At 35.3% G+C, this 18430-nt stretch overlaps 1 protein-coding gene across 1 annotated transcript in view; it reads left to right on the top strand.

Annotated features, from left to right (window-relative positions):
* Positions 1 to 18430, top strand: part of UBR3 (ubiquitin protein ligase E3 component n-recognin 3) — a 194818-nt gene that overhangs the window by 133664 nt on the left and 42724 nt on the right. Inside the window, exons 26-29 of the mRNA XM_070476042.1 lie at positions 2920 to 3053; positions 7875 to 7985; positions 12191 to 12391; positions 14263 to 14399. Coding sequence (XP_070332143.1) covers positions 2920 to 3053; positions 7875 to 7985; positions 12191 to 12391; positions 14263 to 14399 — 583 coding nt within the window. The remainder of the gene's footprint in view (positions 1 to 2919; positions 3054 to 7874; positions 7986 to 12190; positions 12392 to 14262; positions 14400 to 18430) is intronic.

The raw sequence follows: 18430 nt of genomic DNA, 5'->3' as shown, positions 1-18430 counted from the left end.
TTCAATATCATCAAATATCTAGTCAGTTCAGAATTCTCCAACTGTTTCTTATTTATTTTATTTTATTTATTTATAGTTGTAGAGACTCCTTATAGTCTTTTAATTAATAGAATCCCTTCTTATCTTTTCCTGTGCCTATCATCGCCCCTACCCCAAATGCACTTTGCTATTTGAAGAAATTGGGTCATTGAACATTTTTTGATTAGTGTCTGTAATTGAAGGATGGTTGATTTACAGTGTTATGTTAATTTCAGCTGTACAGCAAAATGGTTCAGTTATACACACACACACACATTCTTTTTTAAAAATATTCTTTCTGTTACGATTTATCATGGGATATTAAATATATAGTTCTTTGTACTAATACAGTAGGACCTTGTTGTTTATCCATTCTATGTATAAAAGCTCGTATCTGCTAACCCCAGCCTCCCACTGCAACCCTCCTTCAACTCTCTCTCCCTTGGCAGCCACCAGTCTGTTCTGTTTCTCTTTCATAGATAGGTTCATTTGTGTCATATTTTCGATTCCACATGTAAGTAATATCATACGGTATTTTTCTTTGTCTTTCTGACGTGCTTTACTTAGTATAATAATCTCTGATTGCATCCATGTTGCTGTAAATGGCATTATTTTGTTCTTTTTTATGACTGAGTAGTATTCCTTTGTACATATGTACCACATCTTATTATCCATTCATTTGTCGATGAACATGTAGGTTGCTCCTACATCTTGGCTATTGTGAATACTGCTACTATGAACATAGGGGTGCATGTATCTTTTTGAATTATAATTTTGTCTGGATATATGCCCAGAAATGGGATTGCTGGATCATATTGTAATTCCACTTTTAGTTTTCTGAGGACCTTCATAATGTTTTCCACAGTGATTATAGCAGTATAACTATACTATATATAGCAGTATACCAGTAACTATATATAGCACTATACCACCAACCTTGTAGGAGAGTTCCTTTTTCTCCACACCCTTTCCAGCATTTGTTGTTTGTAGACTTTTTAATGATGGCCATTCTGACTGGTTTGAGATGGTACCTCACTGCAGTTTTGATTTGCATTTCTCTAATAGTTAGGGATCTTGAGCATCTTTTCATGTGCCTGTTGGCCATTTGCATGTCTTTGAATAAATATCTATTTTGGTCTTCTGCCATTTAAAGAATTAAGACTGTTCCTCCTTAGATTTGTCCAAAAGGAAAAAAAAAATGAAAAGAGAGAAGGGAACACATCTTAACTCATTCTCTGAGGTCAGCACTATGTTGATACCAAAGCCAGATAAGGACATCAAAAGAAAAGAAAATGATAGACAAGTATCACTTATGAATAGAGATGTAAAAGCCCTTAACAAAATCCTAGCTAACCAAGTTCGGCAGTTTATTAAGAGGATTATACATCATGGCTAATTATATTTTAGTTTCTAGCATCTACTTGCTTTTGTCTATTCTTTCTGCTGCTGCTGCTTTTATAAATCTCCCCAGAACTTGGGGCTCACAGCTCTGTGCCTGATTTCCCTTCTCTGAGAATGACTTATTGAGTCTTAGAGTAGTGTGTGGCACTGTATGCTTATACCCCCACTTCCTTTTTGTGTGGTATGTGTTTTACAATGATAAAAATACCTCTTTTCCCAACTTTTCATTTCAACCAACTTTTACATCTACAGAAAAGTTGAAAACCCTTCACCTATACTCAGTGATTGCTAGCATATTTCCATATTTATGTTTTCTTTCCCATACTTATCTATACACAGACGCATACACACTTGTCATAGGTAGACATCTTGGACGTTTTTATTCCTAAATACTTTAGCATGTATCACCTAAGAATAAAGATACTCTTTTATACAATCTTGGTACCAATTATACTGAATAAATTTAATATGAATTAAATAAAATCTTCTGTGTTCAGAGTCTCCCAATAATATTTTATATACCAGATATATATTTTTCTTGTTCCAAGAGCCAAGTAAAGATCATGCGTTGCAGTTAGTTGTCATTTCTTGTTAATCTCCTTTAATCCAAAACAGCTTCTCCAGGCATTAAAAAAATTTTTGAAAAGTTCAAGTCTGTTCTATATATAGACTGTCTATTTTCTGGATTTATGTGATTGTTTCCCTGTTATTGGGCTTCCCTGGTGGCTTGAATGGTAAAGAATCTGCCTACAGTGTGGGAGACCTGGGTTCAATCCTTGGGTTGGGAAGATCCCCTGGAGAAGGGAACAGCTATCATCCACTCCAGTACTCTGGCCTGGAGAATTCCATGGACATTATAGTCCATGGGGTTGCAAAGAGTCAGACATGACTGACTTTTTTCATGAAAGTCAGAGTGACTTTCACTTTTGCTTTCCCTGTTATTAAAGTTAAACATTTTTGGCAATGGTAGTATTATGATGCCGTTCCTTCCCATTGCATCACATCAAGAGACTCATAGTGATGTTCCATTATTGGTGATGTTAACCAAGTTTAATCGCTTGGTTGGTTTTCTGTAGGATGATATTTTGAGAGTCTAACATTATACCCTTTTACTTCATGTTCCCTGCCTGAATCAGTGAACGTGTTATCTGTTATTGTCATTATTCTTGAATTTGACTAGTCAGAATTCCTTTAGGTCTCCACTCAGAGCTTGAATACCTCTTTGCTCTTTATTCCACACAATTCCAGGCTCACTTTGCCCTTCTCGCCTCACTTTGCCCTTCTCGCCAACCCTGATGTTATTTTAAAAAATAAACATTCACATATTAAAAGTTTATTTACTCTGTAGAAGAAAATTAAGATATCACTTTTTAAAGTCTTTAAAAATATTGTAATAGTGAAAAAATTAAGAAGCTTATGGTAAATAACTTCACTTTTCTTGGTGAATAAAGTCCACATGTTAGTTTTTTTAATGGGCTCTTATCTCTGTTGTTAATATAGTTTTGGGGCAGTGCCGTGACAACGTTGAGCCAAAAAAGCTGCCTATCTCTGAAGAGGAGCAAATATACCCCTGGGATACATGTGCAGCAGTTCATGATGTGAGACTTTCATTATTACAACGTTATTTTAAGGATGTAAGTATTCTTTTTATTAAATAGTATTTTGTCTATAAAATTGATGGATATTTCTCTCCAAAGTTTTATATTTTTCTTCAACCAAGTATCTTTCTAACTTGGAATTTGGAAGTTTATTAGAAAAAGTTAGTATGTGGGTGGTAATAAATAGAAGTCAGTTAACACATACAAATTTAAATATTTATTATAAGATATACAAATTCATTTCAGTGGAATGATAAGTTTATATTATCATTTTATATACTTTTATATATTATCTTATATACTTTGTAAAAACTTTTAGATGTGGCACTTAACATTTTATGAAGATTTTTACTTCTGTCTTTTTCATTTAAAGATACATAATAAAGTTTCATAATGCTTTTGATATGTAAAGTAGGGGCAGATTTATCATGGCTTCTATGATTTCTTGTTGTGAACTTGGTAGATTTTTTTCCCTGACTCTTTGTACTTTGTGGCTCTAGCTCTCAGGTATTCATAAGACTTAGATCAACTCAGTTTATTTAGTAGCAGCAACATTGTTAACTTCTTTGTAAAATTTTGATACTGTTTTTTAAATTTCCTGAGGGGTTATCAAATGGGGATTTCTTTCACCTGTTGTTTGATTCTGATGTATTTTGAGTTAAGTAACATCTGTTAATAACTTAAAATGCTTAAAATATAAAATGATGCATTATTTTTAGTTATATATATACACATATATATAAATGTATATTAGATTTCTAAATATAATTTCTAAATGTACATAATGTACTAATTTAAATGGAAGCAGCTAGTAGGATATATGGCAGACAGAATACTTATATAGAATATATATACTGATCTAATATATAATATATACACTGATCTAATGTGATAAGAATCAGAGTAGAGTGTGGTTCAGTAGTCTGGATTAAGGATGATTCCTTTGGATTCTGGAGGAGATGGTAACTCTAGATAGTGAGGTAGCTCTAGATAGGTAACTCTAGATAGATAGTGTAGAGTAGAAAGAGTTTCGGATGAGGAAAACTGGGGTTTCCTTCTGATTCTGCCATTTCTTAGCAATGTGAGCTTGACAAACTCTCTAAGTCTCAGTTACCTCACCTGTAAAATAGGGCTCATAATGGTCTTTCATGCAGTAACCCAAAAGATCATTTTACATGTTATAAAGGTCAGTATAAATGTAAAGTGGTATTTTTAATTTTCAAGTTACCTCTTTAGGAGGGCTTGTTAGGCCTTATTAAGCAGTTTGGGTTAGGTAATGAGGATAATGCTTCCATATATTTTCAGAGGCTTTAAAATGAAATCATTATTTGGAAATAAGTCTTTATGTTTGTATATATACATGCATGCATATGTGTATACGCAGACACACTTTCACTCTCTTTCTTTATTGTTTCTTCAGGTTTTCTGCAGCATGTGTATATATGTATATAGCTTTACTAATTGGAGACCAATTAATATCTTCATTTTGGAGACAATTGTGCTGAATTCTACTTTTGCAGAAATTTACTGCCAGCTTTATTTAGTTTTTTTTTTTTTTTTCCTGATGTAATCCTGGTTTTAATGTCAGCATTTTGAATCACTTTAGAGTAAATGAGTAAAGATGAATCCTAAGGCCAAATGGAAACTAAAAATAACTTAGTCAGTCAATATGCAACTCAGACCTAAGGACATAATAATTTGAGGGAAGGAGAGATCTAATAAAGGAGAGAAAAAGTAGCGTATCTCTTCTTGCAGTCAGAATAGCAATTCATTTCTAAGAAAAAAAAACAAAAAACTTTTTTTTTAATGAAAGCTCTGAACTGATACTTGAACTGGACTGAATCTGTTCTGTTTTTGTGAGTTACTGTGAGGTTTTATTTCTACATAAGTACTTTTGTGTACTTCATAATGGCTATTTTACTTATAAATAGTGCGCTCACTGGACCTCTGGAGGTTTAGGGCTATTTTTTCTATTGGCTTTGTAGTCCCTTCAGGGCTTCCCAGGTGGTTCAGTGATAAAGAATCCTGTCAATTCAGGAGATGTGGGTTTGATCCCTGGGTCAGAAAGATCCCGTGGAGAATGAAATGGCAACCCACTCCAGTATTCTTGCCTGGGAAATCCCATAGACAGAGGAGCCTGGAGAGCTACAGTCCATGGGGTTGCAAGAGAATCATGTGATTTAGTGACTAAACAACAACAGGTGTGAAGGTGTGGAAGTTGCTCAGTCGTGTCCAACTCTTTGTGACCCCATGGACTGTGTAGCCCGCCAAGCTCCTCTGTCCGTGGAATTCTCCAGGCAGGAATAGCTGGAGTGGGTTGCCATTCCCTTCTCCAGGGCATCTGACACGTGCTTGGGTATTGTGGATGCTTACTGGATTTCAGTTTTGTACCCAGACCACGTAGAGCAGAAGAGTTGTTATCAGTAGACACTGTTACTGATTATAGAATTAAATTGCATAAATTCTGCTCTCTTCATATCAAATGCATGCTTTTTATAAAGTTGGCCTGTAGAATTTCAGTCATACAAGATAGTGTGTTTGCTAGTGAAATTGTAAGTGTTATATATGAGAGCTATGACACTCATATATAAATAGGGAAGGATGGAACCTGAGCTTTGGAGTCAGATCTGGATTGAACTTGGGCTTTACCACTTTTAACTGAGAGCTCTTGGTCAGCTTTCTGTCCCTTTTTATTAAAAGAAATAAGACCGCTTACTGCATAAAGTTTTAATAAATATTGAGGTGAAGGTTCAGTGTTAAATAGTACAGAAATGGGCACATTGTTGAATGTAGGTCTTTCTGAAATGTAGGTCTCATATTAGTAAATGATCTCTTGCTTTTTTTGACTCTAGCAAATTAAAAAAAGACATCTAACAGTTACATAGACAAATGACATACTATTTTCATTTTTAAAACAGCTTATGTATTAAAAGGAAAGATTAATTACATTTTATAGTACATTGTCAAAGAGAATAGCTTGTTTATTAGCTGCCTACCAATCATTCTAAAATGATCTAATACCCACATCTGCTTCTACTTAAAGTGGCTCCAAAACATAAAACAGAGATGAGCAGGTCTCCTGTTGTTTTTCTGATGTGTAACAGTAGAAACCAGCTCACCTGCTGTGAGAATTTGATTTGTGCTGTTGCACATCTTTGAATCAGCTAGAAAGGCATTTTATACTGTGTAATGCCTTTAACTTTCAGATGCTCACGAAGAGTCTTGATTTAATATTAGAATTTTGTTTACTGTTATTTAAAGATGGTTTGATCATCTAATAGGCTATTTTCCAACATAAAAGTAAAATTTAATAGTTTGCTCTGTTTTGATGGCTCTCAAATTTTTCATTGTGTGCTGTCACTCATGTTAGACCTCGTACCTCATGTTGCCCTGACTTGGCCATCTATTTGCTATAGACTCTAGAGGGCTTCCCTGGTGGCTCAGATGGTAAAAAATCAACCTGCAATCCTTGGGTCAGGAAAATCCCCTGGAAAAGGGAATGGCTACCCACTCTAGTATTCTGGCCTGGAGAATTCCATGGACAGAGGAGCCTGGCAGCCTACAGTCCATGGGGTCGCAGAGTTGGACACGACTGAATGACTTTCACTTTCACTAGAGGGTAAACTCAAGGTCAGGCCGAAATGCTGTTTGGCAGAGGCCAAATAAAAATTTAAAGAAACTTATTTTTAGGAGGAAAAGTCTAGACTGTTTATTAGGTTAAAGGGAAGGAATTAACAGAGAAGAAATTTAAAAAGAAAGAGAAGATGAAAACAATTAACTTTTAAAACGCATTTCCAAAGAGTATGTGGTTTGCTTATATAATCTGGGTTCCTTTTTGTATTGTTTGTTATATAAGACCCATATAAATGTTTAGGCACTTTTTTAATTCTCATGAGCAGATTTGTACTTTAGAAAGATGTGTGCAGGATGCATCATAGAGACCACTTAAGAAAATTTATTTAAGAACTCTTTCCCCCACAGCGGGTCACACAGGCTTGACTGTTACAGGGGGAATAAAGACAGAGAGGCCAAAATCATGAATTATATAGGAGATAGATTTCATATAGTTTGGGAACTATTTCTGTGGTGTGAAGAAAAGGGTGTGATGTGAATAACTTTTAGCTTTCTGATTTGGTGGCTAAACAGATGTAGAGTTTTTAAGCCAAGAGGAAGAGAAAGATTCATAGAGAAAATGAACATTTTTGACACATTGGTTTTATTTTATCTGAGGGACCTCAAATTGAAGATTTCTGGTTGCCAACTGAGTACTTGTATCTGGCATGCAGGCAAGAGACCCAACTTGGGGGATAGTTGAATATACTGATTAAGTTCACTCAGAATAGTTTTAATAAGAGAAAAGCATTAAGGATTGAACCTTGAGGAATTTAAATATTGAAGGGGCAGATGAAGGAAAAAAAAGTCTTAAAAGGAGGCTTAAACCAAATGGTTAAAGAGACAGGAGAGAAACCAAAAGAGAGTGGCATTAAGGAAACAAGAGGGAAGTAGGCATTTGAAGAAGGCAGATGTTAAGGTTAGATGTCACAGAGAAATCCAGTACCATGTAGAACAGGTACAATAATCAGTAACAGTATACTTTATTATATTTTATGAGGTATAGAAAGGCTAATTCACAATTTTTCTCTTGTATTACAAGTATAATTATTTGGAAGCTAAAACTATCTTCCAGATTTAAAGATATTGCCTCAGGATTGTCAAGTCAGGTGTTCCTTTATATCACAGAAATACAAAGCCCACAGTAGTATAACAATATGATTGAGAGGTTTATGTAGATTTGTTTAGGTATGTTTCTGCTTCTTTAAAATTAATTATATTTTGTTCCTTTTTTTTTTTTTTAAGAGTTCTTGTCTCTTGGCAGTATCAATTGGCTGGGAAGGAGGTGTTTATGTACAAACCTGTGGCCACACATTACATATCGATTGCCATAAATCTTACATGGAATCATTACGGGTAAGTTGATTGAAACATGTTAAATAAAGATGTTTGTGTCTTTCAAGGTATTAAATATTTTTTACAGCTAATACATCCTAATTCATCTTGGGTGATTATGATTGCCATTTGAACTATTCAGCTTCACAGTTCCTTGACCTCTTCAACTTTAGGGATTTCATTTTTTTACTTCACATTGGCAACTGACTTCTATGACTGTAATTTTAGATTTTGCTACTTTAGCTCTACAGTAGTAAGCTTTAATATCATACCATACCATTATGGTAGAGCACTTGTCAAAGTCTCTATCTTTACTCTTATTAGTGTGTTTTGCTTCTGACCTCAACAGCTCTAGTCCTTTGTTGTTCAGCTGCTAAGCTGGGTCCAACTCTTTGCGACCCCATGGACTGCAGCCTGCCCAGTCCTTCCCTGTCCTTCACTGTCTCCCGGAGTTTGTCCTTCCCTCCTTCCCTGTCCTTCACCATCTCCCGGAGTTTGCTCAGATTCATGTCCACTGAGTTGGTGATACTATTTAACCACCTCATCCTCTGCTGCTCTCTTCTCCTTATACTTTCAGTCTTTCCCAGCATCAGGGTCTTTTCCAGTGAGGGGGTCTCCTCACATCAGGTGGCCAAAATACTGGAGCTTCAGCTTCAGCATCAGTCCTTCCAGTGAATATTCAGAGTTGACTTGCTTTAGGATTGAGTTGGTTTGATCTCTTTGCAGTCCAAGGGACTCGCAAGAGTCTTCTCCAGTACCACAGTTTGAAAGCATCTATTCTTTTTGCCCCTCGCATTTGCCTAGTACACTAGCACTTTCCTCACCTCATTTTCTTGTACTATTTGCATTGTGCTCTTAATACTAGTCATTTAATCCACCTCCTTTGACTTCATACCCAGGAAGCTGGCACTGTTAGAAAAATTGTAAAACTAAGCAGACTAGTACACATCTGTGATTTCTTAAAATAGAGGCTAAATTGGGGTCATGGACTGTGGATATTACTTATCAATTCATTTGCCTGTCTTTGATCAGTTCCCTCTCCTAGTCTCCTTAGCAACTGTTCCAAACCTTTGCCTCCTCTATCCCAGACTCTGCCTAAATCCCAGGATGCCTCATCAGAGTCTGTTTCTTCCTAACTTGAGAATTTTTAAAATGATAGATCATGGTGTGTGGTAGGATAGGAAAGGCCATATAAACTGAGGGAAAAGGGAGGGACTAGAAGAGATAGGAGTTGACAGTCAAAATGTGAGGTGTTTGAATTTAATATTTTCTCATATGGACAGTTCTCTGTCCTTACAAGACAAGGGTGTGTCATGGTAACAGGTGCTAGGAGAGAGTAGAGTTCAAGGCCACTGGAGTTGCTGACATCAGGTCGCTGATGAGGCCGTGTAACTGTGTGAGACTGGCTGTCTGCAGGCACACTGAAATTGTGTAAGAGGATGGCCAGAGTTGGAGTAATGGAGAACACGAGTCTAGTTACTGAAGTCTTCGCATATTAAGGGCAGTGAATGACAGTAGAAAGGAAGGAAAAGGGGTGATCCCTTTAAATGACCTGAGCCACACAGGGAATCCAGGAATATGGAACTTGAGTCTGCACTGGAGGTGAGAAGGATACTGATGTTTGAGGGATGTGAGAAAATGAGCAGTGCCTTTTTGAGAGGGCTTCTGGGGGTGCTTTAGGAAGGAACCTAGTTTCACTCGAGACTAGGATGAAGACCTAGCAGTTTTAAAAATTATAGCTACAGAGAAGCTTATCAAAGAATGTCCTTCAATTACTAGTACTCTTGTTCCAAGCCTTTTAGTAACTCTTCTTGTATATCTTTAAAACTTATTTCACAAGTCTTCTCCTCTGGGAAGTCTTGTTTGTTTGATTTATCACACTGTTGTTTCTATTTGCTTTTAAATTGTCAGTACCTTAAATGAAGATATCTCTTAACTCTTTGCAGTGACATGGTACAGCATTTGACACATGATAGGAGTTTAGTGTGTGTTTCTAGAATTGGATTTAAGAAGACATGGTGTTAGATTTTTAAGGTCTTGAGGAAATGAATGTCACAAAGTAAAAAAGGTGGAATTCAGTTCTTTGGCCAAAGTATTTGAGATCCAAGATACAGTGAAATGAATAATAAGTTAAAGAGTTGGGAAACCTAAGTTCATTTGGACATTGTCATTAACTATCTTTGTGAAAGTCTTTCAGTCGTGTCCAACTCATTGCGACCTCATGGACTATACAGTCGCGGATTCTCCAGGCCAGAATACTAGAGTGGGTAGCCTATCCCTTCTCCAGGTGTTCTTCCCAACCCAGGAATCAAACTGGGATTTCCTGCATTGCAGGGCAGATTCTTTTACCAGCTGAGCTACCAGGGAAGCCCAAATATCTTTGTAACCGTGGGCAAATAAATTTATTTTTTTCTTTTTTGTGTCCATTTTTCTCATTATTTTTGTCTTGTTAGTAATAATGTTTACATTTTAGCACTCATGTATTTTTTTTAGTACATTAAAAACATTTTGAGATTAAATCATTAGGTTAGTGGCAAAACAAGAGAGAGTACTGGGAAAAAGAGTAAGATTGTGGTTAGAACTACACTATAGCAATGGCCTAAAAGAACAGAACAGATGAGGGTGGTATCAGGCAAGAGAAGGGAACAAATGTAGCAGCCTCGATTACTTCCTTCAATTCTGGTTGGCTAGCATATGTTGTAATCTCTCATGAGCAAGAGTTTCCTCCTGGACATATTTGCATTGTGTATCCTTGTTTCAACTAGTTTTTCTTCCCCCTCCTATCAGAACATCTGAAGGGATGCTGAATTAATTCCCCTCCTTATCACTTTTCTGAGTATTCTAACTAAATCTTTTTCCTACCTGTTAAACCTAAATAAACCTAATGCATCAGGTCCAGTCTGTTAGACACATTAGAAGATATATCACATTTTTTTTTTTAGATTTCAGTCAGTTCAGTCGCTCAGTCGGATCCGACTCTTTGAAACCCCGTGGAATGCAGCACACCTGGCTTCCCTGTCCGTCACCAACTCCTGAAGCCTGCTCAAGCTCATGTCTATCAAGTCGGTGATGCCATCCAACCATCTCACCCTCTGTCGTCCCTTTCTCCTCCCGCCTTCAGTCTTTCCCAGCTTCAGGGTTTTTTCAAATGAGTCAGTTCTTTGCATCAGGTGGCCTAAGTACTGGAGCTTCAGCTTCAGCTTCAGCATCAGTCCTTCCAATGAATATTCAGGACTGATTTCCTTTAGGATGTGCTGGTTGAATCTCCTTGCAGTTCAAGGGACTCTCAAGAGTCTTCTTCAACACCACAGTTCAGAAGCATCAATTCTTCGGCACTCAGTCTTCCTTATGGTCCAACTTTCACTTCCATACATGACTACTGGGAAAACAATAGGTTTGACTAGATGGCAGAGTAATATCTCTGCTTTTTAATATGCTGTCTAGGTTGGTCATAGCTTTTCTTCCAAGGAGCAGGCATCTTTTAATTTCATGGCTGCAGTCACCATCTGCAGTGATTTTGGAGTCCAAAAAATAAAGTCTTGTCACTGTTTCCATTGTTTCCCCATCTATTTGCTATGAAGTGATGTGACCAGATGCCATGATCTTAGTTTTCTAAATGTTAAGCTTTAAACCAACTTTTTCACTCTCCTCTTTCACTTTCGTCGAGAGGCTTTTTAATTCTTCACTTTCTGCCATTAGGGTGGTGTCATCTGCATGTCTGAGGTTATTGATATTTCTCCTGGCAGTCTTGATTCCAGCTTGTGCTTCATCCAGCCTGGTATTTTTAGACTTAAATACTCTCAAAAGCTTGTCTGTTCTGCCTCCAGTGACTTGAGCACTGGGATAATCTTTCTAATAGTCACTTATAGATGATGAAGACAGGACATGGTGTGAGTGGAAGGTGATTCACTTTAATGTGACCTGCTTTTGAGTTATTCTTTATCTTAAATTCACATTTCACATTGATTGCATCATTATTTGAATGTTTCCTCCTGAGAGAAAAGTAAGATACTTAAGCAGTTCATTGGTGATGGCAAGTGTTGCATGATTGCTGTGATTTTAAGAAGTGATTTGATAAGCTCAAGAGTTAAGTGACTTAGTTTTTATGACATGCAGTAGAGATCTTTTTTGTATGGTTTATTTATTTACTCTAAAATGTAGAGATGTTAATTTTGTTTTCTGTAAAAGTATGCATCATATAACTGTATGTTTGTTTCATCTTTTAGAATGACCAGGTTCTTCAGGGCTTCTCAGTGGACAAAGGAGAATTCACATGTCCTCTCTGTAGGCAGTTTGCTAACAGTGTTCTTCCTTGTTATCCTGGAAGCAATGTTGAAAACAACCTTTGGCAGCGTCCTAGTAACAAAAGCATACAAGATCTCATAAAGGAAGTGGAGGAGCTGCAAGGACGTCCGGGAGCTTTCCCAGTAAGCATCAGTGTAAGGCAGAAATATCCTGCTTAACTTAGCTCTGCTTTTCAGCTTTAATTTCTGTTCCGTTTCTAAGTTACTTTGGACCTTTATACATTTAGTAGAAATTGCTTTTAGAGGTTTTTCTTTTCCGTTGGTGGTTATTAAAAACAAAAATGAGAGCAATAGAACAAATTATTGCTAAAGGCTATACTTTTCCTTAATATCAGTTTAGTTATAATTTTAGTATATGCCTTCCAGATCATGAAATTCTATAAGCTTATATATGGTTATGTTGAAATATTTAAAAATGAAGTTAAACTTTATGTATGTCTTGCAATGTAAAGCACAATCTAATCTTTTAAAAATAAGCCCTTTAGGTATATTAGAATTAAGGTGATATATTTATACACACACACACACACACTTCATGTGTAAGTATAGATTTACACACACACTTGTGTATTAGAGAGGTCAAATATTGTGTATATGATCGAAGCATCTCCCATAAGTCAGTCTGTTTCACTTTGAAATTTGGTATGAGTGAACCCATTTTTTATCTCTTCCAACAGGATTTATTTTTTTGATCAAATATTTCACTTTTATCACAGATCTATGTTGTGATACCTGAGAGAAGTGAGAGCTATGTACAGTAAATTTGTGAAACCTATGAATATCTGACTTTTTAAACAAATTCATATTTCAAAGCTACTCAGAAAGATCCATCTCCTTTTCTCAATTGAAGACTTAAGATTTGTGTCTATGTGGTTTTTTCTTTTTTCTTTTGCAAATCCAAATTTTTATGTGTTTAAAATATGCTTAAAGTAAGGGACATTAGTGTTAGTCCTGAAAAAAAATGTGCTTAAATGAAAGATTTTTTTATAAGCATGGAAACTGTTCTATGGTTCGATTCAGTTCAGTCACTCAGTTGTGTCTGACTCTTTGCAACCTCATGGACTGCAGCACTCGAGGCCTCCTATCCTTTACCAACTCCCAGAGCTTACTCAAACTCATGTCCATTGAGTCGGTGATGCCATCCAACCATCTCATCCTCTGTTGTCCCCTTCTCCCACCTTCAATCTTTCCCAGCATCAGGATCTTTTCAAATGAGTCAGTTCTTCACAGTAGGTGGCCAAAATACTGGAGTTTCAGCATCAGTCCTTCCAATGAATATTCAGGACTGATTTTCTTTAGGATGTGCTGGTTGAATCTCCTTGCAGTCCAAGGGACTCTCAAGAGTCTTCTCCAACACCACAGTTCAAAAGCATCAATTCTTCAGCACTCGGCTTTTTTTATAGTCCAACTCTCATATCCATACATGACTACTGGAAAAACCATAGGTTTGACTAGATGGACTTTTGTTGGCAAAGTAATGTCTCTGCTTTTTAATAAGCTGTCTAGGTTGGTCATAACTTTTCTCTCAAGGAGTAAGCATCTTTTAATTTCATGGCTGCAGTCACCATCTGCAGTGATTTTGGAGCCCAAAAAAATAAAGTCAGTCACTGTTTCCACTGTTTCCCCGTCTATTTGCCATGAAGTGATGGGACCGGATGCCATGATCTTAGTTTTCTGGATGTTGAGCTTTAAGCCAACTTTTTCACTTTCCTCTTTCAGTTTCATCAAGAGACTCTTTAGTTCTTTGCTTTCTGTTCTGTGGTTGGATAACAATATAAAATTAGGATAAAACGTCTCTAAGATAAGAGAAAATATTTCTTGATCTGTTTTATTTTGGTATACTAAATATATTTTTAGCTGATAGCTAATGTATATCTGTTTTTATTTTTAAACCTTAATTTCATAGTGTGCTTAAATGATAAACACTGTAGTGTTAGACTATTAGAGAAAATGAACATACATAAACTTTTTATGTATGTGTTTTTTTTTTACAGTCAGAAACCAACTTAAGTAAAGAAATGGAATCTGTAATGAAAGATATAAAAAATACCACTCAGAAGAAATACAGAGATTATAGCAAGACTCCAGGATCACCAGATAATGATTTTCTCTTTATGTATTCTGTTGCTAGGTAGGTATATATGGTATATACTTTTATATTTACTTAGTAATAATAGCTGATTTTATTGTTTTGTCATTCATATTTATATGAAGAAAGGTTGCATATTTTTAGTGTGGTTGACATTATGGCTAGTTTTAGAACCTCCTAGGAAGTCTATAAAAGTGCAGTTTTCATTTCCTTAGGTGTTTTTATTTTAATAAAATATTGGGTTAAGTGTTATTAATCATCATAGGGTATGTGAGGAAAAGTATATTATTCACATTTGGGGACAGACATCCACCTCAAAGCATGTTAATATTATATATGAAGTATGTTGTTAAGAAATCACTGTTCAAGTCCTGTCAAAAAGCAATAATACTAATAACTGAAGCATTATAATATGTTAAGTACTTTTAATTTCTAAAAAAAGAAGTAATAACAGTAAGAAGAAATTATTTTGTTTGTTTTAAGCTTATGAAATATCTAGTAATGTTCTGGAAGACTATAGGTTGTTTAGAAAGTCAGATAAAGGAGAGGAAACTCTTGTTTCCTGATCTCTTGATCAGACATATTCTAAATCTCTATGAGTAGTTACCAGAGACTCAAGGAAATGGAGGTAAAATACTTCTGATCCTTCAGATTAGGGAGAAATAGTCTAATTGATCGAGTAGGTGTTCAGTACCTAAAAAGTAATTCTAAATAGGAATTTTAGAAACTTAGTTGAATGAAAATATTTTCATTTTACATTTTAAATTTTTCATAATGTAAAAAATTATTTTTTACATTAAAAAATAATAGGAGAGAAGCAAGTACAGTTAGGAACTTGTAAGCACATTCTTCTGAATCTGATATTGTCGACCCTTGAATATCTCTAGAAGCATACTTGGTATTTTGCCGAAGTAATATTGTAATAGGTAAGATTTAGAGAGGTAATATGACTTGAAGTCATGCAACAAATTAGTGGTAGAGTAGGACTAGAACTCAGGGATAGTGTTCTTTCAGTTACTGTTCTTTTTGCTTTCCTTTGTTCAGCTTCTGTAAGTCATATATACATGCAGTTCATCATGGCCATTCTCTCTGCTCCATTCCTGAGTAGAGGGTAAGGAAAGAGTGAATGGTTTCTGTACTCTTTTGAACCTAGGAAAAATGGAACCAGATTTAAGAAAATTGCAGCAAGCGAGTTAGTCCTCAAGATAAGGAAACATTAGTTTTTGGTCTAAGAATGCAAATATTGGACAGGGATTGATATAAAGGGATCTAAAGGTTTGGGAAGTAACTTTCTAGTCTGCCATTCTTAAGCTGTTGTTGATATTTATCCAGAATGCTTTCAGGAGAGATATAACAGTTAATCTAACATTTTGTCTCTGAAGGGTTACCAGTTGCATACTTGCAATAAAGTATACTTTATGGGAAAACTAAATTGAATGTAATTTAATTTTGCCGTGTTTCAAGGTTTTATAAAACTCTTCTGTATGATGTTGTGGTAATAATGTTGTAGAAGATTGGGATGGATGTAGACTTTATGCTCTCTATATATCTATATGTGTATACATATAAACATACAGAAATATTTATGTTACTTGTATATTCATGCCTTTGATTTTATTAGGACTGATCTTAAAAGAAAATCGTGGTTCAGTGGGAATGATCTGTGTGTGGAATTTTGCCGTATTATGATAAATCAAATAATTTGACTTAAATTAATTTGGTAGAAATTTTGGAATTCTTATTTCTTGGTTTTAAATGTATAAAGTATTTATAGAATATATTTATATAATTTTTAATAAAAATATTTAGAAAGCTTACTGTGATAATGGGAGACTTTTGGAATCAACATATTTTTGTTTTTCTTTTTTATATAGAAGCAGGGACAGATATCAAATGCTGTTTCCTAAGGCTACATGCAGAGAAATGTAGAAAATATACTCTCCTATCTCCTCTTCCTTCTCTGATCCTTAGTGATAAACTCTAAAGCAACAATATAGTGATTCCAAAAGTGAAAGTATATAACCTTTAAAAACTTTATCCTTTGGTTAAAATTACCCAGGACATTGTAGTGTTCTCACACTGAGATTGCATGCCTTCTCTAAGTTTTACTTAATCATTAGAAAGAAACAGATAAAATAAAGTGACTGAAAAATTAACAAAAACATGAGCTGAAGGAACAAAGCATGTTGTATTCTATTTGAATAAGATGTAGCTTTTTCAAGGTAGTAAACCAGATCTTTACAGTTATCGTCTGCCTAGTATATAATCTTGGCTCATTAAATACTTATGATTATAGATTATGATCATTTTTATGCCTAAAAGGTAAGCATTGAAATATTTAGCAGGTTTAAAATAGTTTAAAAAAATGTTTAGAAATAAAATTAATTTCAGTTATTTAACTTTTGAATTAAATGTTGTGATTCTTAAATGTATAATCATTGTATACGTGTATAGTGTTAAGTGTTAGTCGCTCAGTCATGCCCGACTCTTTGTGACTGCATGGACTGCAACCCACCAGGCTTCTCTGTCCTTGAGATTTTCAAGGCAAGGATACTGGAGTGGGTTGCCATTTCCTTCTCCAGGGGATCTTCTAACCCAGGGAACGAACCCGGGTCTCCTGCACTGCAGGCAGATTCTTTACCAACTGAGCTACAAGGGAAGCCCATATAGTATATAGCGTGAATGTATTTGTTTTTGACATTTGTAGTTTGAATGAGATACTACCCTAGTTTCCCAGAACTCAATTTCTTCTATCTATATAAGTGATTTTGTTTGCTCTTTGTGGAGCTTAAAGTTTTTGATGTTTAGAAACAAAAAATATTTCTAGTAACTAGCATGTAACTAGTTACTAGCAGGTAATTAGCATGTAAAGCCTTTTAATAATTGTTTTCAAGCTTTTTTTTGGTAGGACAGTATGTTTCTCTTTGTTTTTAATTTTATTTGCATGGTGAAGCCTTGGAAGATTTTCTGAGGGCAGGAGAGAAGAAATTGTTGGAATGGTCTCTTTTTGTTGAATTGAAATTAGTCAAAATTACTGTATTCAAATTTTAGTGTATTTCTAAGAGCATTTTGTTGCAGTTATCAGTCATTCAGATGGATTATGGAAAGTTAATTTTGGGGAAGAAAGCTCTCTCCATTTCAGTGTCAATTTATTATTTCATTATTGAAACAATGAATCACACTAATTTGAGTAATTGATTTTTCTAGAGATTTTGGACCCAAAGTTATACATAGCTTAGAGTTATTAATGAGTAGTACTTAGCCTGTATATAGTGAGAAACATGGAAAGAAGGTGATATATGAGTAACTGCAATGTAGATGGAGAGATATCTTTAAAATTTGAGTGGATAAACTGTTCAGTAGAGTGAATGCACCTTGCTTTATACATTAGTTGCATTGTAAGTTTAAACTTTATAAATTAATTATATTTGAAATAAAAAGAATGATTACTAAAACACCAAATTGTGAATGCTTTTAATTTATTTTTAATTGGAAGCATTTTAAAAATTTTATTTTTCTTGGAGTATAGTTGCTTTGCATTGTTGTTAGTTTCTGCTATATAGCAAAGTGAATCAGCTATATGTTTACATGTGTCCCCTCTCTTTTGGGTTTCCTCCCATGAATCCTTTTAAAACAAAAGGAAGGATCAACAAGATAGAGAATAAATTACAGAGACTAGAGAATCTTATCACTGGTTACAAAGTGAGGGTCAGTTCCTGGGAATTTCTTGAACACTTTCCTAGGTACCATCAGGGATTTAGGAGCTGTATTTGAAATGGCTCCTGCTCTCTAGGAATTTACAGTTTAGTTGGAGAGACAATTGTTTAAAAATATATATCATATAGAGAAGGTACTGTAGAGCTTCAAAAGGGAAGATGAGCTGATTGAAATATAAAGTATGTAGAAATGCTTCCTTCCTGTTCCAAGAAAAGGGAGTTAGTTCTCCCTAACTCCTGCAGAAGTTAGAGCTTGAGCTGAGTATTCGATAATACAGGCCATGCCATGGTATGGATGAAGATGTTTTCTTCTCTGAGAAATTGAATTACTTGGTCAGCTAGTAGGGGTAGGCCCAG

This window comes from Odocoileus virginianus, chromosome 13 (assembly GCF_023699985.2).
Source record: "Odocoileus virginianus isolate 20LAN1187 ecotype Illinois chromosome 13, Ovbor_1.2, whole genome shotgun sequence".
Lineage (NCBI taxonomy): Eukaryota > Metazoa > Chordata > Mammalia > Artiodactyla > Cervidae > Odocoileus > Odocoileus virginianus.
Note: the sequence above shows the minus strand (reverse complement) of the source record. Positions and strands in the feature narration are given on the sequence as shown.